General features: G+C 38.1%; 1 protein-coding gene across 1 annotated transcript in view; it reads right to left on the reverse strand.

Moving 5' to 3' along the window:
• Window positions 1–24774, reverse strand: part of TMC1 (transmembrane channel like 1) — a 184890-nt gene that overhangs the window by 4619 nt on the left and 155497 nt on the right. Inside the window, exons 16-18 of the mRNA XM_070480157.1 lie at window positions 16645–16712; window positions 7621–7860; window positions 2551–2676 (exon numbers count right to left, since the gene is read on the reverse strand). Coding sequence (XP_070336258.1) covers window positions 2551–2676; window positions 7621–7860; window positions 16645–16712 — 434 coding nt within the window. The remainder of the gene's footprint in view (window positions 1–2550; window positions 2677–7620; window positions 7861–16644; window positions 16713–24774) is intronic.

The raw sequence follows: 24774 nt of genomic DNA on the forward strand, positions 1-24774 counted from the left end.
ATTATATACCTGAAAACATCTGGTGTAATACCTGGCATGAAGTAGGTGCTCAATAAATGTGTATGTGTATTACAAAAATTTTCTTAGAAAAGTGCCTGGATTTGGAGGGAGAACTCAAAGACCTCACAAATCATTTGCAGACTGTAATTCTTTATTCATTCATCACTTTTTCTGTCCTGAGATGCACCTTCAGTGAGGAAGACTCATAGATCATTTTTTAGTCTCCAAAGGAATGAAACTGCCTGCAGAGACTTAGCTTAAACTCAGTTACCCCAAAACCATTCAAGCTGATTGAACATGATTCACTGGGGAAATTCAAAATGCATGTAAACATTCTCTAATTAATGGTAACAAAAAGCCAAACCAATTGTATGGACACCATTAAGTGTTGAAGATGAGATCTCAGTATCTGAAATATCAAATCAACAATAAACTGAAATTCAGGTTTAAAATCAGAACGTCAGAACTAAAATCAACCTTGTGGGACATCTATTTGATCTTACATCCTGCCAGTTTCCATCTAGACAGTCTATATCAGGGGTTGTCAAACTATGGCCTCCAGGGCAAATCTGATTCCCAGCCTGTTACGTATGACCCATGAACTAAGATTGGTTTTTATATTTTAAAATAGTTATAGAAGTATTTAAATAATATCCTCAACTTTGCCTCTTGGATCACAAAGCCTGAAGTATCTGCTATTAATATCTTGGCCCTTTAAGGAAAAGTGTGCTGACCACGGGGTGTAGAACATCTCAGACAAGTGGCTTCCAACTCTTATGAGCATATTCACTCAGCCTGAACTAAGTGTTCAGTGCTAAATAAGTAGAGGGGAATAAGAGGTGGGGAATAAGAAGACATGGGCTTGAATTTACTTATTATCCATTTGATTTGGGGCACATCTTCCATGTGCTTTCAATAATATGATTAATGTGGCCAACTTCTTAAGGTTATTGTGGAAATTAAATGGATTAATACATGAATCGTGCCTGGAACAAGGGTAGTGTTCATTCCTCTCCCATACCCCCAAGGCAGCTTATTAAATCTTTAATTAGCAGCATTAGAACAATGTTGCTCCTTTGCTTAGAAATAAATCTGTCTCTCACTAAGTTAAGAATATAGTCATATAAAGTAATTAGCCTCCAACTAATAAAAATAAATGGAAAAAAAAAGAATATAGTCATAAAATCTGACATTAAGTTTTGTGTGTGTGTTTTAAAACAAGACCTCCTTTATACCACAAAAGCCACATGACACTTAATATGGTCTCCTTAGCTGCTGCATCATAAAAACTCAGAGAAGAAAAATCATTTCCAGGGCTATCTGGGGAAACATGCTGCCTCCAGCAGGTTATGTTCTAACACATCTGCACCAGAGATTCACTATCAGGTTCCTAATGCTGCCCCATGATCAAGGTTCTGTAATACATGATCTGTTTTACTGTTTAATTATCCCTACAGGCTATTAGCTCTCCCTCAAAGAAGGTGTAAGAGGTGAGAGTTGGATTTACTGTCAAAGCCTTCCTATCATTTTGCTGTATTCTCACCTAGGGAAAAACCAGTTCCTGCCTCTAAGTCCGTTTCTCAGTTTATAAACTTGAAGATGACACCTGCCATCACGGATGTGGCTCGTGACCACAACCACTGCAGAGATGATCACAACAACTTGGCCCAGAACCAAGTCCATTGACTTAAACCACTGGGAGTTTTCCCCTGAGATTTCCTAGTTTTACCTTTATTTAAACAAATCAGTGTCAGAGTGTCCACAAGAGTGATTTCACTGACTAAGAGCGGTTCCAGACTTTTCATTTATGGGGGACTTGGGGTTTGAAAGGAAGGGCTGGGGCACTTTTTGTAGCTCTTCCATAGGAAGCATATTTTCTTTGCTTAGAATGTAAGTTTATCTGTGGTGGCCAAGAGTCAGAACCCAAAGAAAGCCACATGGGAACAAAAGCCCCCTCTCAAGTTGCCCGTTGAATATCACCTCTGACTTTGAAAGGAAAGACTAAATGACCTTTCCAAGAGCCTTCTGGTCCTCTGATTCTATTATGGGCAGACACAGTTATTGATGGCCTTCTAGGAACAAGGACAGGATAATTTTTAAGACCCTTTAAGCCTTCAGCCCTGAAATACAGCCTATAGGGCCCTCAAGGGGAATATTAACTTAGAGGCTCATCATTTCAATGTGTTTACAGCCATCTGCTTTATGGAAAAAGAGGTGGGGGTTGGGGGCGGGAGGGAAGCCTGATGTGCTGATTAGATTTAGCATTTATGTTTCCCTTGCTTTAGCTGTTTACTGATAATTATTTTGGTTACTTGGGAACAAATCTTATAATCCTAGGCTGGCAAACACAGATGCAGATGGCTATGAATTACATGCAATAGGATGAGAATATGGCTCATGAATTTTAGCCTCTCACAACCGTGTAATCAGTGCTGAATTTGGTTAGGTTACAGCACATCCCCTGGGGAGAAAGAGTTGAAAACACTGAAACTTAAAAGGAGCAGCAGGAACATCATACAAGCTCCTTCTCCAAGGAGGGAAAGCACATACGCCATGACCAAAACAACAGCAATAACCAGTCCAGGATTAGAAAGCTGTCTCAAGATCTTTGCCATCCAGCTTGGAAAATCATGCTCCAGCGTTTCTCCAATGACTTCAAACATCCTATTTTTGCCACTAGAAAAAAAGAGAGACGTTTATTTTAAACAGATGTAAAAACGATGGTTACAGCAAGAAAACGAGAAATTTTTCTCAAACACTGCCTGAGTACTCATTCAGGTTAGAAATCTGCTGTTAAGCTACAACTCCTGATCCTTCAAATTCATACTGTCAACATATGGATGAGATATGAGAAATGTTATACCAATGCAAACACAGAGGCCAAGAAGTTAGGAAATTAATCATGGAATCAGGAGTTTTTTTTTTTTATTTTTATTGGAACATAGTTGATTTGCAATGTTGTGTTAGTGTCAGGTCTACCTCAAAGTGAATCATTTACACATATACATACATCCACTCTTTTTTTTTTTTTTTGGTTTCAGCTACTTCTTTTTTTTTTTCCATTTATTTTTATTAGTTGGAGGCTAATTATTTTACAACATTGCAGTGGTTTTTGTCATACATTGAAATGAATTAGCCATGGCATCCACTCTTTTTTAGATTCTTTTCCCATGTAGGTCATTGAGCAGATTTCCCTGTGCTATACAGTAGGTCTTTATTAGTTATCCATTTTATATATAGTAGTGTGTATATATGTCAATCCTAATCTCCCAATTTATCCCTCTCCCCCAGGAGAAGACTTTTTAAAGTTATATTTCTAAGGTTTGGGTTACTTTGTGAATAAATAAAGAAAATATGAATATATAAAGTAATATCCATCATGCAAAATTATTTTTCTCTGACTATGCATATAGATTTTGCTATGAAAATGTGTCATTTTAGGAAAAGATATTGAATTTGTTATCAGCAAATTGTAGGTATCATGAGAATAAAGTTTGGCATAACACTGAGTAGAATATTTTCATTTTCCTTTTATCCTTTGATCTTTATGCATTCTTAACCTCTAAATAAACATGACCCATAAGTTCCAGATCAGATTTTTTTCTCTCCTGATCTAACTAACTGTATCTTTTAGTAGACTGAAAGTGACTTCAAGTGTCTTGTTAGGAGTCTAGACTATAGAGATATAAATTTTGCTTCACAAACTATAGGTCTACACACTAATTAGCAAAACCTATGATATATAAGAGGGAATGAAGCTTATTGACAATTTAAGATTATATCAACCTATCCCACCAAAGTTTATTTTTCCTCACCCATTCTAGCTGACCATGCATATGGAATAGAGCCAGAGTGAGGAGACAGGCAGGGAGGACAAGAGAAGACAGAACAAGCCACCCCCCACCCTTCTCCAGCCTCTCAGGCTGTGGCTAATGAATATCAGACTGGGGAAACTGGAATTTTACAAAATCATTCTTACCCCTAAAGTCTTCTCTGCATCTAATGTATAAGAAATGTAAAGCTATTAGCATCTTTGAGGATTCTTGGATGCCTTTTCCAGGTTAGGTCTCTTACCAGGAGACCAGATCTTTTATTATACACAAACTTTAGAAACATCTACAAATCCCAGCAGCCCCTTTTTCTGACAGGTTAACCAAAATATGCCACTTTATCATATTCCCAGAAGTCTCTTCCACCCTGTTGTGAGTATACAGCTAAATGAAATGCTACTGAACTTAAATTTACAGCTCTCCTGGGCATAGCTCCATCCACCCCAGATTAAAATAGTCTATGTCTGTCTCTTCAGCCAGATGGAAAGGCCCACCTGACCATAATTGATGCCCAGCATACCCCTACATCTCCTCTAGTGCTTAATGCACAACAAACATTTTTCATTCATTAATTCAAATTACAGGCCAACACTCTACTGAGTTTGGACTTTGAAATGAAAATATTCTGTCCCCAAGCTCTAGGGCTTCCTTTGTGGCTCAGCTGGTAAAGAATGTGCCTGCAATGCAGGAGACCGGGGTTCTATCCCTGGGTTGGGAAGATGCCCTGGAGAAGGGATAGGCTACCCATTCCAGTATTCTGACCTAGAGAATTCCAGGGACTGTATAGTCCATGGGGTCACAAAGAATTGAACAGAACTGAGCAACTTTCACTTTCAAGCTGTAGACGTCAGCTACACTATTAAGAAAAATTGATACATCAAATGAGTAATGCAATAACAGTGTCATGATATACAATATAAACCTATACATATTATATGATCTCAGTTTGAAGTCTGCATAAAAAAGAACACCATAACACAAAATGCCAAAATGCTGAGTGTTGTTATTTCAGGTCTTTGGGGTTATGGCTAGTGTGTATTTTCATGTGAAAATATTTCTATAATTTCCAGGCTTTCTAGGATAAACACATGCTACCTTTGTAGCTAGATGGAAATACATAAAGTTATCATTACCATAACGTAGCAAGGAGATATGTGGGAACCTGTGTGTGTGTGTGTTCAGTCGCTTCAGCCGTGCTTGACTCTGCGACCCCATGGACCATAGCCCCTAGGCTCCTCTGTCCATGGGATTTTCTTGGCAAGGATACCAAAGTGGGTTGCCATTTCCTTCCCTAGGTGTGAGAACCTAGAGAACTAGAAATTGTTCAGGATTATTAGTGAGGGTGCTATGGGGAGAAGCATCAAGTGTCAGGACATGTGGTAAAACAATTAGAAGAATTTTCTTCATCTGGACACCAAAGAAATCATTTTTTAGTTGCCAAACTGTTAAGGTAAATTCACTTCATGGCCTATTGGAATAATTTTCTGGAAAATTCACCCTCCCTGACCAGTTGTTATGAAACCAGAACAAGCAGAATATCTCATCAGATTGCTTTGCAGAATTGGTCTTCTAAGACATTGTAGTCATCTTACCTGAAAATGTGCGTGCACTTGGGAGAGGTTGGCCATGACCGTGTCCCCATTAATCTACCTCAAAGACATGATTATCAATTTGCTGCCCACCCAGGTGCCCACCCCTCTCCAGGCAGGCTGGGCAGACCACCTCAAACTCAGGACCCCTTAGGATGGCCAGCCATGAGGTTCCCACTATTACAAGCTTTCTCACCTCACTACCAAGGTAAGAAAATGCTTTCAACTTTAAAATCCAATGAATAAACCAAGTATACATTCTTTTGCTCCAGGAAAAGTAGACTAAATAGTACAGATATACCCCTGTCCCAATGCTCCACTAAAAATATTTACATTTCCTTCTTGATCTCAAAATAGTCATAGGTATGACTATATATATAGTGACTATATATATATAAATGACTATGTATAGACTATATATATATAACTATATATACCTATATCTATATATATACCTATATATATAGATATAGATATAGATATATATACACACACACACACACACACATACTGTTAATTTGCCAAAGTTTGTTAATTTGCCAAAGTTTGCCAATTTGGAAACAGTTGGTCAAAATCAGATACCATTCCTTAGATACAGACCAATTTTTATTAATTAAAACAATAGTAATTCAATGTGATTTAAAGAGAGGAAGAAGCATTGGGCTTAAAAAGCTAAAACTGTGCAGTAACTAGCTCAATGATATTTTTAACATCAATGGCCATTTCTTACCACTGCCCAGCTCCATGTTGGCCTAGTAGGGTTTCCCCTGAAGACAGCTAAATTCCTTCAATTTTTCTGAGAAGGATCCACTTCCAATTAAAAAGTTAAAACTTATCCTGTATATTTAATTGTGTTGGTAATTTCCAATTAACTAAAATTTTTATGTGGCTCATCTGGAACTTTTCTATCCTGATCAGTTGCTTTCAAAACTGCAGTTTCACATTGAGCCTCCAGATGTCAGTGTTTGCATTATTTATTTCAGCCCACCTGGGTGGGGCAGGGAAACAGGACTTGTCAACTTCAGCTTTCTGAATATGTACGACAGGGCTCCAGCAGTTTTGGCTTAGTCAGTAGGCTTAACGTTTTCTTTCTTTCTTTTCTAGTAAAGCAGTAATAACAGACTGTTATTAAAATGAAAATATCTCTTTTATACTTAAGCCTGTAAGCAAGGAAATTTGACTTTAACAACTTGGTTCTGACGGGATGAAGGAGAAATTACTTATGTCCATTATTGCATCATGCTTGTCATTCACATGACTTTTCATATTCTCATTTCCTCACTGAAAGGTAGAAATAACTCAGATGCATGCTGATCAGTGACTCAACATGTGGAGATTCATGGGGGGACTTGTAGAATGAAATCAATCCTCCAGACCTGGAACCTTTGCTTTCTTTGTTAAGTGTCACGGAGAGAACTCTGTCATAGAGAACTGTAGAGAAGCATATTTATAAGTTAAAGAGCCTTCTTGACTCTTTATTACTGACTTGAGTGATTTATCCTTGTTATTTGAGGAGAATATATATGAGGAGCATCCTTAAATTTTTTACAAGCATGTAGAATTTGGATTATAAATGATGTGACTCTCTTTATATACATTATTATCTAATAATGATCCCACTTCCTAAGTATCTTGTGGAGCAACCTTTCTTTCTTTCTCCTCTCTCCCACCTTCCTCCTTCCTTCCCTCCTTCCTTCCCTTCCTTCATTTCCTCCCTCTCTCTCGCCCCTTTATCCCTCATCCCTCCCTCCCTCTGACCCTTCCTTCCTTCCTCCCTTCCTTCCTATTTTTATTTTTTTCAATTAAGTGGTTTGTATTAGAAGTAATAGTAGTTTCCCAATGTCTGAATGAGATGCCTTAGCACCAAGAAAATGTTCACATCTAGAGTAGTGTAATCAAACCTTTCTCTTTGCAATCTCCTTACATGGAAATAGCTCAGATTCATTGTACATATTTCACGTGGGCAGAGCCTGAAGCAGTTAAATTACTTTCCCTTTTATGACTGCCAATGAAAATAGATGGATCTTGCCTAAGAATTTCCATGCCCCATACTGAGTCTGAATACCCCAAAGATATCATTCCTATAGACCAAAATGTCATTGTTTGGGGGAATAAAAATGATCGCTTATACAATGAGTGACCATATTTAACTCCACCTCTGAAAGAAAACTATGCCCAAAAGGAATCGCAAAGGTAAGAACCTGAAGGGGCCACAATCAAAAGATGGTGGGAGGGACACGATCATGTACAGGACGGGCATGGTGGACAGGAAGAGGATGAGCAAGAGCATTCCCAGGTAGAAGTTGTTCGATCTGGAAGCTTTGAAGACCCTGGCCTCAGGAACATTGCAACACATCACAGCCCAGCACTGGAAATACATGGATGTATGGAGCCGAAGGATATTGATGCCTGGGAGGCTGGGAGCGAAGAAGGAGCCCATCCTAGAAAGAAGAACAGAACTCTTCTCACCATAGAGCTTCACTCTACAACAAAGTCACCAAGCATCTGTTTATTTTACATCACGTTTATTTGCCAAGGGCAGAAATATATTGCCACTTTTATTCACATAAACCCTTTATGTTAATAAACTTAATTTATTTCCATGTCTTGTACACATTCTACCATCTTCCTGATTATTTCAGGTATTGCATATATGTCTTTCACAGAAACTATGTTGATCATTCACTATATCCACTTATCACTGGTAAATTCAAACAACAGACCAAACAATATATTACATTTGTTTTACTTCTCTCTTCTATTTCTAAAAACAGTTTACTTTACCTTAATGTTCATATCATTGATTAATATATCAAAAAATTTAGCTTCAAAAAAACTCTCCCCAAAAAATTAAAAATTAGCTTTTTTTATAAGTAACTCTTAAAGCTACCCATTATATTCAAATAAACTGCAAATGTGTGTTAATTATTTTTTCATGGCTAGTTAATTTTTACTTAATTAAAGAAAAAGTTAAAATAAGTTTTTCTTATGTTCGTTTCTATTTGTGGTGGTTATGGTATTTTAGAGCTGATGGGAATTGTGTATCTATGCCTAATAAGGTACTATGTTTTCTTGATATTCAGTTCCAAGCTTTACGTGTTTTTGAGATGAAAATTCGACACATCCATTTAATTTTGTTTATCTGTTTATTCTGTTTAGTTTGTCCTGGAAGTCCACCGATCTGTACATGCAATTTTTTTAAAAGTATTTTAAAATGCCACTTTCAAATAGGAACCATTTGGGTAAGGGCACTCTTAACTTACTGATTTCAGTGGTTATTTCAACAAAATAAATTCCAACTTCCATTGATGAGAAAATCCATCAGCACCATAAAGCCACATTAATGACAATTTATTAATCCAAAATCCAAAAGTGGATACATGTACACTTATTTCAGAAATACAAGCAGTGTCCTATCTTTTAAACTGTCCCAAATATAATAAAATCTAGCAATTTTAGTGAGGGTTTGCACATTCTATTTCCTGGTTACGTGGAATAATTGTTTTAATCAATCCAATATAGATTTGGTATATTATAAGGCAGAGACATTACTTTGTTAACAAAGGTCCATCTACTCAAGGCTATGGTTTTTCCAGTAGTCATGTATGGATGTGAGAGTTGGACTATAAAGAAAGCTGAGGGCAAAAGAATTGATACTTTTGAACTGTGGTGTTGGAGAAGACTCTTGAGAGTCCCTTGGACTACAAGGAGATCCAACCAGTCCATCCTAGTCCTGGGTGTTCATTGGAATGACTGATGCTGAAGCTGAAACTCCAATACTTTGGCCACCTCATGCAAAGAGTTGACTCATTGGAAACGATCCTGATGCTGGGAAAGATTGAGGGCAGGAGGAGAAGGGGACGGCAGAGGATGAGATGGCTGGATGGCATCACCAACTCGATGGGCATGAGTTTGAGTAAACTCCGGGAGCTGGTGATGGGCAGGGAGGCCTGGCGTGCTTCGATTCATGGGGTCCCAAAGAGTCAGACATGACTAAGCAGTTGAGCTGAAGGCGTAAGGGGTTGAGTTAGATGAAAAAGTTATTTTCTGCTATAATTGAACTTGTGCAACCCAACATTAAACCATTTCATTGAAAAGTGATCATTTGTTACAGTTTGTGTTGTCTTGTTGGTAGGTTCCCAAACAACAGATCTGAAAAATATTTAAACATACTAAATTGACCAAAGACTTTGTAGAAAGATGGACTACTTTTTTTTAAATGGTATGGACTTTGAGTAATGATGATTTGCCCATGTAGGTTCATCGATTATAACAAAGGTACAGCATTGTGGAAGATGTCAACAGAGGCTGTGCAGGGGAAGGGGTAGGAGGTATATGGGAACTCTGCACTTTCCATTCAAAGTTGCAGTGAGCCTTCAACTTCTCTAAGATATAAGGTTCATTCGTTTTTTAAAAATGAAGGTCAACTTTGGAACAACAGGGAACCCCAGAAATGTTAGCAGGTGAGTGAGTGACAGTCCCAGCTGGGGAGTCATAATTACAAAGCACTAGAATATATTCCCAAATGTCATTGTTTGTAATGCAACATACTTACAGATGATTATGTTTGCCCCCTCCTCAAAGTCAGGCTTAGCCACATGATTTGTTTTGGCCAGTAAATTAGAGATAAAAATGAAATGTCTCACTACTGGGTGAAAACTTTAATAACGCTATGGGGTTTTTGTTCTCTTCTCTCTCTACTGCTCTGACCAGTGATGCTCCAGAAGGATCCTGTTCTGTCCCAGTCTGTGAGTCTATAGTGAGAGTAACTTACAGGAGCAGAATCCTTTACCAACTCACATTTCACTGGAGTAAACAAGAAATAAACTTTTCCTTTTCTAAGTCGCTAAGATTTGGGGATTGTATTCCATTGGTACACAACTTAGTCGATCCTAAGACACGGTTTTGCACATAATTCAGGATGCAAACTTGCCTAATGTCACATACATGTGTATCTATACATAGGCATGTGTCATTTATTTCTATGCACACAAGTACACGTACTCATATATGTAAGTGCATATATAGGTAAATAAATTTAAGAATTTCACATGTAAATCCATGGCTGATTCATGTCAATGTATGGCAAAAACCACTACAATATTGTAAAGTAATTAGACTCCAACTAATAAAAATAAATGGAAAAAAAAAGAATTTCAAAATAAATATCACACTGGCATTTTGAACAAATGACTCAAGAACATTAACCTAGAAAGAAAGACGCCAGCACAGTGATATCTGAATCTTAAAGCTCATTCCATCTTTGCCTGCTACTCACTAATCAGCTCAGCTCACTAAGTCCCTTACCCAGACCTGATCCCATCATCTGTCAGTTGAAGATCACTGTAATACCTTAGCCTTAAAAAATGCTTTTCTTCCAAGAAGATCAAAGCAAATGAAAGCTTCTTTTATTTAGCTCTCCTTATTATTCTAGTGACATGGTACGTGTCAGGTAAATTACTCACATTTGATCAAGTGAGAAAATGAGATAGCAGACAGTGTGACAAGACTGGCAGGGAGATACAGGGGACAGTGTTGGAACAATGTCCAAACCCATCTTCTTTTTCACTGTGTGTTCTCTGCTACTGCTACATCCTGCTCTGATAGAGACATGATCTGCTTCCATCATTTAAAAATATGATCACAAAACCTGTGCTGTTTTAAAAATATGTGTGTAATATACTTTTACTGATCAGTTCAGTTCAGTCGCTCAATCGTGTCTGACTCATTGCCACCCCATGGACTGCAGTACCCCAGGCTTCCCTGTATATCACCAACTCCAGGAGGTTGCTCAAACTCATGTCCATCGAATTGGTGATGCCATCCAACCATCTCATCCTATGTCACTACATTCTCCTGCATTCAATCTTGCCCAGCATCAGGGTCTTTTCTAATGAGTCAGTTCTTTGCATCAGGTGGCCAAAGTATTGGAGTTTCAACTTCAGCATCAGACCTTCCAGTGAATATTCAGGACTGATTTCCTTTACAATTGACTGGTTTGATCTCCTTGCAGGCCAAGGGACTCTCAAGAGTATTCTCCAACACCACAGTTGAAAAGCATCAATTCTTTGGTGTTCAGCTTTCTTTATAGTCCAACTCTCACATCCATACATGACACTGGAAAAACCATAGCTTGCACTAGATGGACCTTTGGCAGCAAAGTAATGTCTGTGCTTTTTAATATGCTGTCTAGGTTGCTTATAGCTTTTCTTCCAAGGAGCTGATACTGATCATACTAGCCAATTCATAACAAAATGGATTTTACCTATGACTTTTTGACAATTGTTTATATCTGTGTAAATCGCCTTCACTACTCAGAAACTTCTAAAGCAGTTATTGAATGTCTCCAGTCACAAACTAGTAATATTGAACATAAAATCTCCATACTCTTTCAACCGTTTCTGTAGAAAATGGCCAAATTTGGGTATCAGATCTTTATGCCTCATAAAATAGTGTGAGTACAAGGGAGTCTACTAATCTTTGACTGCACACTCCCCACACCACATCCCTACCCCCTCACCAATGTTCTGGGAGGGAGGAAAAGACCATTTGTACAAAGGGTTGACCCAAAAGTGAATGATAGTTTTTTGCTTCTAGAACTCTGCGAAGCATGTAAATGTTTTATACACTCAAAAAACAGAATCACTTTCTAAAGTCCTCTTCAAACTAACCAGAAGCAAGATTTGACCAATAATTGAAGGATGAATATAGAAAAAGTGATAGTGTAATGGTACTGCAAAGATTCTGATGATGGTCCTTAACAAAATTCTAGCAAACAGAATCCAACAACATATTAAAAAAATCATACACCATGACCAAGTGGGCTTTATCCTAGAAATGCAAGGATTCTTTAATATCTGCAAATCAATCAATATAATACACCACATTAACAAATTGAAAGATAAAAACCATATGATTATCTCAATAGATGCAGAAAAAGCCTTTGACAAAACTCAACATCCATTTATGATTAAAACTCTCCAGAAAGCAGGAATAGAAGGAACATACCTCAACATAATAAAAGCTATATATGACAAACCCACAGCAAGCATCACCCTCAATGGTGAAAAATTGAAAGCATTTCCCCTGAAATCAGGAACAAGACAAGGGTGCCCACTCTCACCACTACTATTCAATATAGTTTTAGAAGTGTTGGCCACAGCAATCAGGGCTGACAAAGAAGTAAAAGGAATCCAGATAGGAAAAGAAGAAGTGAAACTCTCTCTGTTTGCAGATGACATGATCCTCTACATAGAAAACCCTAAAGACTCTACCAGAAAATTACTAGAGCTAATCAATGAATACAGTCAAGTTGCAGGATATAAAACTAACACACAGAAATCTCTTGCATTCCTATACACTAACAATGAGAAAACAGAAAGAAATTAAGGAAACAATACCATTCACCATTGCAACAAAAAGAATAAAATACTTAGGAGTATATCTACCTAAAGAAACAAAAGACCTATACATAGAAAACTATAAAACACTGATGAAAGAAATCAAAGAGGACACAAACAGATGGAGAAATATACCGTGTTCATGGATTGGAAGAATCAATATTGTCAAAATGGCTATACCACCCAAAGCAATCTATAGATTCAATGCAATCCCTATCAAACTACCAACGGTATTTTTCACAGAACTAGAACAAATAATTTCACAATTTGTATGGAAATACAAAAAACCTCGAATAGCCAAAGTAACCTTGAGAAAGAAGAATGGAACTGGAGGAATCAACCTGCCTGACTTCAGACTCTACTACAAAGCCACAGTCATCAAGACAGTATGGTACTGGCACAAAGGCAGAAATATAGATCAATGGAACAGAATAGAATAGAAAGCCCGGAGATAAATCCACGAACCTATGGTCACCTTATCTTCGACAAAGGAGGCAAGGATATACAATGGAAAAAAGACAACCTCTTTAACAAGTGGTGCTGGGAAAACTGGTCAACCACCTGTAAAAGAATGAAACTAGAACACTTTCTAACACCATACACAAAAATAAACTCAAAATGGATTAAAGGTCTAAATGTAAGACCAGAAAATATAAAACTCCTTGAGGAGAACATAGGCAAAACACTCTCCGACGTAAATCACAGCAGGATCCTCTATGACCCACATCCCAGAATTTTAGAAACAAAAGCAAAAATAAACAAATGGGACCTAATGAAACTTAAAAGCTTTTGCACAACAAAGGAAACTATAAGCAAGGTGAAAAGACAGCCCTCAGACTGGGAGAAAATAATAGCAAATGAAGCAACAGACAAAGGATTAATCTCAAAAATATACAAGCAACTCCTCCAGCTCAACTCCAGAAAAATAAATGACCCAATCAAAAAATGGGCCAAAGAACTAAACAGACATTTCTCCAAGGAAGACATACAGATGGCAAAAAAACACATGAAAAGATGCTCAACATCACTCATTATCAGAAAAATGCAAATCAAAACCACAATGAGGTACCATTACACACCAGTCAGGATGGCTGCTATCCAAAAGTCGACAAGCAATAAATGCTGGAGAGGGTGTGGAGAAAAGGGAACCCTCTTACACTGTTGGTGGGAATGCAAACTAGTACAGCCACTATGGAAAACAGTATGGAGATTTCTTAAAAAGCTGGAAATAGAACTGCCATATGACCCAGCAATCCCACTTCTGGGCATACACACCGAGGAAACCAGATCTGAAAGAGACACGTGGACCCCAATGTTCATCGCAGCACTGTTTATAATAGCCAGGACATGGAAGCAACCTAGATGCCCATCAGCAGACAAATGGATGAGGAAGCTGTGGTACATATACACCATGGAATATTACTCGGCCATTAAAAAGAATTCATTTGAATCAGTTCTAATGAGATGGATGAAACTGGAGCCCAATATACAGAGTGAAGTAAGCCAGAAAGATAAAGACCATTACAGTATACTAACACATATATATGGAATTTAGAGAGATGATAACGATAACCCTATATGCAAAACAGAAAAAGAGACTCAGATGTATAGAACAGACTTGTGAACTCTGTGGGAGAAGGCGAGGGTGGGATGTTTCGAGAGAACAGCATCAAAACATGTATATTATCTAGGGTGAAAGAGATCACCAGCCCAGGTTGGATGCATGAGACAAGTGCTCGGGCCTGGTGCACTGGGAAGACCCAGAGGGATCGGGTAGAGAGGGAGGTGGGGGGGGGGGGGGACCAGGATGGGGAATACATGTAAATCCATGGCTAATTCATTTCAATGTATGACAAAAACCACTGCAATGTTGTAAAGTAATTAGCCTCCAACTAATAAAAATAAATGGAAAAAAAAAAAGATTCTGATGATGGGTTTGCCAGAGAACTGAAGAGCACTTTTTTGTGTGGATATTTAAGAATTTCAGTATGAGTAATAGTGGACTATAAAGTGGCAAAATTACAGGTGAAGCCAATCAGGACACAATTATACAAGCTTTGCTCACAACGACAACAAATTTCTAGGTCAATCTGCTGTCTTCACTATGAACGCACAGGAGAGAGACATGCAGCATATGTCTGTACAAATGGTGCCCACCAGGCCTGAGGGATTTACGACACTCTGCGGAAGAACCAAGGAATTTTAAAACTGGTGGAAGGCAGTGGTTTCCCATTACCCCAACAGCAGTGTTAGCCATTTTCTGCCATGACAGCAGAATACCCTACAGGACATAGAAGATCAGAAGGTGAGTCGTTTGCTGTCTCTGTAGACAGTCACACATGGAGCCGCCTTGACTTTCCTCTCTGCCTGGAGAAGGACCCCTGTCATTCCTTAATGGCCCTCTAGACATATGAGCCATAAATAATGCGTAAAACTTGAAGCAAGAGAACGGGAGTCACATTTTTAAACATACCTGACAATGGAGAAGAGGATCTCTTTATAGTCTTCTCTTCACAGGGCTTGACCTAGTGAGGCCCAGGAATGTGACGGGCCCCAACACAGGATGATGGAACCCTTGACTTTAGTTTATTTAAGCAAGATCATTTTAACATTTACAGAGAGGTCTGCTTTCACAACTGTTTAACAGTTCAGACTAGCTGTGGTTGTAGGAGTTGAGTAATACATGCTGCTAAGTCACGTCAGTCGTGTCCGACTCTGTGCGACCCCACAGACAGCAGCCCACTGGGCTCCCATCCCTGGGATTCTCCAGGCAAGAAATTGGAGTGGGTTGCCATTTCCTTCTCCAGTGCATGAAAGTGAAAAGTGAAAGTGAAGTCGCTCAGTTATGTCCGACTCTTTGCGACCCCATGGACTGTAGCCTACCAGTCTCCTCCGTCCATGGGCTTTTCCAGGCAAGATTACTGAAGTGGGGTGCCATTGCCTTCTCCAAGTAACATATGAAGCTCATGCAAAACTGACCCCAGTAACTAGCATATGTACTTAGGACAACGGTGTGATCACTGGCACAATTATTTGTCCTGTGTCAATGGGATAAGGAAGCTCAGTTATGACTGCTTGTTGGTTGATATGTTAGTTAAGAGTGACAGATTTTCAAGACACATGGTCCCCAGATGAATTTCCTGCTATGATGCAATTTTTTATAGTCAAAAATGTTTTCTACTGTATCAACTCATCTTAACCTGTCAGGATTTACAGTGAAAATGCTTTCATTTAATAAAAGATATGACAATCTTTTGTATATCAGAAGAAATAATTTTGATGTGCAAATGGCCCCATGAAACAAGTTACCAAAAAAGAAAAAAAACATATTTCTAACTAAACCTTCCTAAAACATGTGTTTCATCTCTATCAAGTATTGAATTCAGTAAGGTTATATTTTTTTAAAGTAGCTATAAATTGCATTTAAAATATATTCAATAGTGACCACAAATAAGTTTCTCAGAAAGGTCTTATATTAATTTCTTTCATTCTTAACATGCAGTCATGAGGTCATTAATGTTTCACTGTGAGATCCCAGTTTCACAAGACATAAAACTATAAAAAGCATTCAAATAATCTAGAAGCCAGAACCTAGACTCCCAGTATTTGATGAAAAAATGTGCTCTGCAAAACAGGCAGATGCCTTATAGAAATAAGACTTCAAATCTGGGCAGAAAAGTAAACTTTACATAGCCATTCACTCTGAAAAACACATGCTGAGTTAGGCACTGATCGTGGACTTCTCTGACACCAGGCTACAGTGCTTTGTGCAATAATGATCTTGCAGGCTTGTTTCAAGTGATGAATTGTCCACAGTTGGCTTACCAGATCATTCCTTGATTGAAGATCAGAGCAAGGACATTGCCGCTGATGTCAAACTCAGTGTATGAAGGCTAGAGGAGATAGATATTCACAAATGGATTAGCATCTCAAATGGCAAAAATTGAAAGGTAAGTTTTTCATATTTTTATATAAGTATGATTAGACTCTCAACTACTTTATAGAAGCAACAACAGCAGAATAATCAATATAATAAATAACTAGCAATAAATAAAATAAGGCATCCTTTTTAACACCCCACGACTCATTTTTAAATGCTATCGTTTGATGCTGTGGAAGTGTGGTAAGACAGGTTCTCATACATTGCTGGCAAAGGTAAAACTTGGCATACATTTATAGAAAACAATTTGACAATATCTGATTCTCTTTGACCCTGTAAATTTACTTCCAGAAATTTGTTTTAATAAATTAATCCTTAATGCTGACAAACTTTAAGAAGCAGAGATGAAACCATCTAAATGTGCAACATTGGATAAGTTAAATACAGTATAACTATGCTATGGTATATATTGCAGCTAATTACAATCACTGTTGGAAGGATATTTATATACCTAAGAGAAAAACTATGCTGTAAGGTTAAACAAAAAATATGTAAATATTATTTTTTCAACTCAATACAGAACTATGCATAAAGAAAAAACTTAAAAGTGATCACTATATTAATAGTTGCTATATGTAGGTGATGGATTATACCTTATTTTCTTAAATTTTGCATACTTAAAATACTTTTCAACAAAAAATGTGAATTTCTTTTACAATAAAAAAATAGAGCTAGAGATACAACAAAGTTAAAGAAGTTATTCAACTCAATGTCCAGTGTTCATATCCTAGATAATACCATCATGTTCAGGGCAACAGCACTTGGTTGTTCTTTGTATGCAGACACCACCAACTGGAAGTGAGCTGGGCATCTCAGCCCAAAGGTTTCCTTGTGACACATTAGGCATCTTAGAAGGAAAACTCTACCCATGGAGTAATGCTAGTTAGCCACAATAAAGCTGGCTCCGTTTAATTTTATATAGGGAATAATCAATCAGGAAATTGACTAATTGGTAACAAGAGAAGAAGAGAACAGTAAAAAATATAAAGTGAGAGGAGCATGAAGACAGAGTAATAGCGTGGCAGGACCCAATTATGGCCCCAGATCCTGACATCAGCAGATGTGGCTTCAGACCATGTGTATCCTCACAATAACTCCCTCCTCAGCACGTATATATACATACACACACACGCGTGCACGCATACACACACACATACACACAGAGATAACCTGAGAGTGTCTCGTTCTTCTTAAACCCAAGAGTCCAAAAATATGTTTGTAAGAAGACAGAATAGGTCTCTGATTTGGAACCCCAACAAATCTTTCACAAATTTTGAACACTCTGCCTCAAGAATTCTTGAATTCAGGCATCAACTTTGTCACCTCCCCAAAGGCAGCAGTACTCTCCTAGTTAACTGAAAGATACGGACGATGTGCCTCGTGACAGATTCAGGGAGTAAACGGCAAATCTGACATAACAAGAATGGTTAAATAGCAAGATATAATAATAATACGATGCATAATGAAATAATAAATAACCCTATATATTTGGCAGGACAAAGATGACAGAGGATTTCAAGGTAAGTTCACTAAAGATATTACTAAAGAATATACAGAGTGTTTCACTTAGTTTGCAGATGGAGAAGCTTAATGAAAGATGCAAAGAGGTTCAGTTGACAGTTTTTGTTCTAAAATCAACAACGAGGAAAGTGTGGTTTTCATGGAAAAATGAAGATGAATTTGCTTCTAATCTGGAGAAACGTTAGCTCTGAGTCTTTCTCTTTTTCAGGAGCCCTTTGCTCTGCATCAACTTCCCTTTTCTCCGGGAGCCCTGTGAGGTCACACAACACATGTGACAAATGCTCAGTCGGCGGCCTGAGCCATCTGTGGCCTTGAAACAGCTCCTCTCTGTGTCCATTTACGAATCAAACCTTCAACCTTGACCTCTTTAGAAGAGTGTCAGATTTAGCCCACCAAACTGAGGAAAATGAAAAAAATTCAAACGTTCAGAAGTACATTTCTTTTATTTTCATAAGCACACAAACCTCTTAAAGGCCATTTGAGATGAGATATTTTTATAACCAAGTGACTAGAAAACCACAAAGGACACACGAGGAACCCCTGGCTTCATACTGTGTGTGCAGAAGGGGCAGCTGAAGGAGTGACATCTTTGATGCATACATTGATTAACTCGATTCAGAGAAGGGTAGAGGGCCCCTACTGTGCCAGCGGGTTTGTGGTAAAGACACTCGCCTGGGATTCGGATCCTAGTATGAGACTTTGCCTGCCGTTTCCTAGCTGGGTGAGCTGAGCCAGCCACTGATTAATTCAGGCCTCAGTTTCCTCACAGATAGATTGATGGAATGAACTAGATCAGGGTTGGCGCATTACGGCTTAGGAGCCAAATCTGGCCACCACCAATTTTTGTGGATAAAGTTTTTTTTAGAACATAGCTGCATTATGTATTGTCTATTGCTGTTTGGGGGTGAAAACAGGAGTTTAATAGGTACAACAGAGACCATATTGCTTGATGCAAGGAAAATCACTCATTTTCCTCTATGACTACACTTATTCATGATACTCCCCCCACCCCCACTCCCGCAAACCAAGCATTTCTCTCTGTAGACATCAACTGAATGTCCTACAATTTAACTCAATTCCGACACTAACAGACCCCATAGGTTAAGGTCTCATTCTCACAAGACCCATTGATTGAAAGCTCAGGTTGTCATCTATGCTGACTGGAGATTCCCATGTCTCCCTCCTCAGGTTTGATCATTTGCTAGAACAGCTCACAGGTCTCAGGAAAACTGTTTACTAGATTACTGGTTTATTATAAAAGGATACAACTCAGGAATAGCAAGTTAAAAAAAAAAGATGCATGGGCAAGGTGCAGGGGAAAGAGTACAGTGCTTCTTTGCCTTCTCCAAGTGCACCCTCTTCCCAGCCCCTCAGTACATTCAGCAACCTGGAAGTTCTCCAAACCCCAAGGTTCAGAGATTTTTATGGAGACTTCATCACATGGACAAAACCAATCATTAACTCAGTTTCCAGCCTCTCTCCTTTCTCTGGTGGATTGGGAAATTAGGTTGAAATTTCCAAGGTTCTAATTATGGCCAGGTCTTTTGCTCACCAGCCTCCTATCCAGGAGCCCACCAGGAACTGCCTTATTGGAACAAATAATGCTCCTATCATCCAAGATATCCAAAGGAATTTAGGAACTCTGCATCAAGAGTCAGGGCTAAAGACCAAATATAAGAATACAAGATGTTCTTAGCACCTTCAATCTTAGGAAACTACAAAGATTTTAGGAGCTCTGGCCAAGAACTGGGATGAAAACCAAAATATATTTCTTATTACATCACAATAACATACTTGCAGAAGTGAAAATACTTACTATGTAGTCTTTTACAGAGGAAGTTTGCTTACTTCTAGATAATTTCTAAGATCTTTTCTAATCTAAAATCTGTTATTGATTGATTCAGTTATTAAAGAATTGCTTCTAAGAACCTTAAAACGGAATTTATATTCCATGTATTAAATTCAGAAATCCACACTTTAAAAACAGAACAAATGTAAGAAAGCAAACACATACACACAGAGTGTAAAATTCAAGGCTCATTCTTTTCAAGGTGAATTTTTTTTTAAATATGAGATAACATTATAGTTTCATTTTTAAGCCAATGGATTCATGAGTGTAAAGCAATTTGCAAAGTTTGCCTCTAAAATACAAAAAGGTTAAAAGTAAATGATGCTTGAGGAAAAAAAACAGGTTTTCTTAAAACCCGAGATAACAAAATGATTCAAAAGGAATAAATGTAAAGAAGTCTCTAAGGGCTTCTCACCTGTAATAAGGTTTTTAGGAACTAGCAACAGGAGAACCTACTTGGATTTGGGTTGAGGTCCATAATAGTCAAGGAACTAGAAATTATCTTGCTTTATTTTTAGACCTTTGTTTGCAGTGGGCTAGAGTCAGTTAGCTACCCAGAAAGAAGACATATGGTGCTCACTGGACTAAAAAGTCTGAGAAAATCCATTCTCTCTCTGTAAGTTTAGTTATTTCTGGAAAATCATCAACCTCTGGATATTGTGAAATGAAATTCAGGATCTCAGAGGCAGTTCCGTCATTGCAGTGACCTGCCTTTCTTCACACAAATCTCATCCCCCACAGCTGGAATCACCGTGCTGAGAGCTGCAGGCTGGCCTGGCCGAGGGCTCTGGGCAATGGTAAGGAATGGTGGTCCCCAGACCATCCACAGCATCAACACCTGGGACGTTCTTAGTAAATTCTCGGGCCCCACCCAGATCTACTGAATCAGAAACTCTGTATTTTCATGTGCCTTCAGAGTACTCGGATAGATGCTCAAATTTGAGAACTACTAACCTAGGACAAATCCAAGGCTCATCTTCTAGGATAATTCAGCACCTCAGGGCTTCGTACTCTAACCCTCACTGCCTGCAGACAGATTCCACCCAGCCCAGCCTGTTCTTGGCCATTTGCGCATGTTCTCATCCCCTCACTGGGGACCCATGACTTCTTACTGACTCTTAATCATACCCTCTTCCCTGGACCCCTGAATAGTATCTCACTCCCAGATAAGGAATATCTCCCTATCTCCTAATTCTCCATCCCAGCTCCTCCTGCCAATTCCATTCTACAGCAAGAAACCTGTTTAAACATTTGAGTAACAAATGCCATGGATTGGCTCGTGAATTAGTCATGCTTTGGCAGAGTCCTTGATGTTTCTAGGGGTAAGCACTACAGCAAAAATTCAATATGATGGAAGGCTGGTTCATGGCCTTGAAGTCAATCAGATGTGGGTTTCAGTCCTAGCTCCAACACTGACCAGTTAAATTGTCTTTGAGCAAATTATTAAGCATCTCTAATTCTCAGCTTACTGTAAAGGAGGAAAATATCTACTTCATAGTGTTGCTGGCATGATTATACTGAATAACACATGTATTTTGTAGATGTTCTAACACATAGTAAGCACTACATAAAAATATAATACAGTGTAATATAACTAGGAATATCCTCTGATGGTCTGTGAATCATATGCCTCTTATTTATGGGTAATCTAGTACTCCCTTCATCAGATCTCAGGGAAATCTCCCATATTTTCCACTTACATAAAGTGGAATTTAATGAGGACCACCTTAAAAATGTAACTTTAAATAAGACACTGAGGTTTTAATTTGATTGAATATACTCTTACCTCATGCCATATATTCAATCCATGTCTTCCTGGATGCTCTTTACTTACTTCATTGACAAATGGCAAGGATGGTGTCAACATAAATTAAAGTGAGAGTAGTGTTGAACCATTATAGAAAATCCAGTTTACAAGAGGCCTCAGGGTGATTTTGCTGAATCAGGGTGGTTAAAATTCTTTCTGTGAGCAAAGCATTCCACTTCCATGAGCCAGTGAACTCTTTAGAAACATTGAGAACCATCTGCTATGCTCAGAGAAGCCTTACAGAAAGATTAACTTACATTACATGGTCTAATAGTCTGCTCCTAGCCAGTAATTTTCCTACCTCGATTCATCCTCATAGGTTTTTTGTGATGATACTTTGGCTGTGAATTTACAACTGGAAAAATATATAGGGTCACTTTAAACCCAATTTACTCAGATTTAATCAGTATGTAATTCAGTATACTAAACATAATGACTTCTCCAAAAAAAAACAAAACAAAACACTTCATTGTCCTTATTTATCCTGACTAAATAACTTAAGAAACTCACTTCAATTCACAGACTCTTGATTTTTTTAATGGGCAAAATAAAAGCATTATGACTTATTTTGTCAAAATTTCACCTAACCTTAACATTTTATGGATCTCTGTGTCTAATGCTGGAGTCTGCAGAGTTTACCTTTTATAGAGGTTAGTTGTAGAAAAAGTGAATGTACTTTTTCAAAAATATCTTCTCTATGACTGGGCAATTTAATTTAGAGAAATTTCTGATAAGAAAATAATTTGTGCATACTACTACAATTTATCTGTGGAGATATTTATCTACATGGATATAAATAAATGTGACCACAATATTTATTATAATAACAAACCACTGGGTACAATTAACTGACAACAAATAAAAAATAGCTAATTATAGTAAATTCATATGTAGACTCACACACAGTCATTTAAAAATTATAAAAGACCAGTTAATAACATGGAGAAAGATCACCATTAGGTGAAAAATGCAAGTAACTAGTCAATAAGATACATGCTTATATGTATTTACAAAAATCTACAGTAAAACATATAAATATACAGTACATGTTTATCCATACCTAAATAAATATTAATACTCTACAAGTCAATGAAGTAATGTCCTGAATGGTAGGATAACCTGTGATTTTTATTTTCATATTAAGTTTCTATTACCTTTTACAGACTTTTTAACAATGAACTGGTATTATTTTTAAAGTTCAGAAAAAACATTTCTTTAGTAGCAGAAATGGACATCTTTTCTCTCTCATTCCTGAAAGGATTCTTAAAAGCATCTCCTCTGCCCATCTCAGATTCTCCTTTGCTTCAAGACAGGTACTTTCTGGACTCATATTGCCAATCAGTAAGTCCAGAAGATCGGAGAAGCATTCTCATCATTCTCTTCTTCTCTAAAGCAGCACCATTTTAGATTCTGCATCTCTATCTGCACTGTCCATACTTGCTAGCTGCTGGGCCCTGCCTTCCATCAGTTCGTCCACTGAGAATGCTTTCTTCCATCTCAATCTTTTGAAATTTTGATTCTTCTTCAAGATTTGGCTCAAATGTTTCTTACTTCATTCTGTCTTTGCATTTCTATTGATCTCTCCCTCACAATCCCAACAGAAGTCATGGTGTCTCCAATGTGCAATTACATTGTAAGAGCAAGCTATTACATTTCCTGCTCTTTGCTGACAAGGGAGGCTTGTAGCAGAGTGTGAAGAATTGGTGAATGAATATTTCACCAAAAGAGGGCAGCTCTTGCCAGTTTCTCCAGCATGGGAATATGGGCCTTTCAATATGTCAGGAAAAACAAGAAATCCATATTTTTTAAATGTAAAGCCCCGAGCTTTAAAATATTAGCTCATTAAAAAAAAGAAAGAAAGAAACAATACTGCAGACCAGAATAAAAATATCTGTCAGCTGAATCCAGCCTGTAGGCCCACATTTGCTACTTCTCCTTAGGCTTACAACTTTTACATCTCTGTATCCTCTTATCAGCTGGCACAGAGGTTTGCTCATGATAGTTTGTGACTAGCAGGCACTCAGCTCTGTAAACTATCCACTTGGTGGGTCAGTGATAATAAAATCCATATCAAAGATCCAGCATCCAACCTTAATGTTTCAAAACGTGTTTCACTGCTGAGTTTCTCTCTGATGAGCCTTCCAAAGGTAACATGGAAGAAAATTCACTCGCTGTGACCTCAAACAGGAATGTCTGTTTTCCTATGCTTCATACTAACCCAAGAGCACTGTCAGCACTCAATAAATAATAAATTAGTCATTTAATTACTGCTTTTATGCATCCAGGTCATGTTATATTGACTTCATATTTGAAGCAAAATTTTCTAGCACTTAAGAAGAAAGAAGTCAGGGATAAAAGGCAAGCATAAGCCTAGTGATGGTCTAAGAAAGAAATGGCAATTTTTATGCCTGCTTCAGAAGAGCTGAATCAGGCCAAGAAAATAGAAATGAAACCAAGCCAGCTGAATACTTCACAGTGGAGAGGGGGGAAACAACACAAGAGCATCCTGGATCTATAGCATTACCTCACCATCATCTACCAAACAACACGACCTTCTGGCTCCACTAAAGAAGCACTTTCCGGAAGAAAGACAGAGATGACCTCATAAAAGGTACAGTCTCAAAGTCAGGTAGAGGATCTAGCCTGGAGTCTTGAAAATAGTTCTGAATATAGGACTTGATCAGAAACTAGAGGGCATGAGACAAGAAGACCAGCAGGGAAGAATATCCCTTCACTGCGGAGAAGAGAAACATCATTAGCTCAAGAACACTAGGGCAGAACTTGACTCCAGGGCACATCCCTGGAAGCAAGCAGAGTTCTGTCAGCAGACAGTGTGGC

Source organism: Odocoileus virginianus, chromosome 18 (genome assembly GCF_023699985.2).
Source record: "Odocoileus virginianus isolate 20LAN1187 ecotype Illinois chromosome 18, Ovbor_1.2, whole genome shotgun sequence".
Lineage (NCBI taxonomy): Eukaryota > Metazoa > Chordata > Mammalia > Artiodactyla > Cervidae > Odocoileus > Odocoileus virginianus.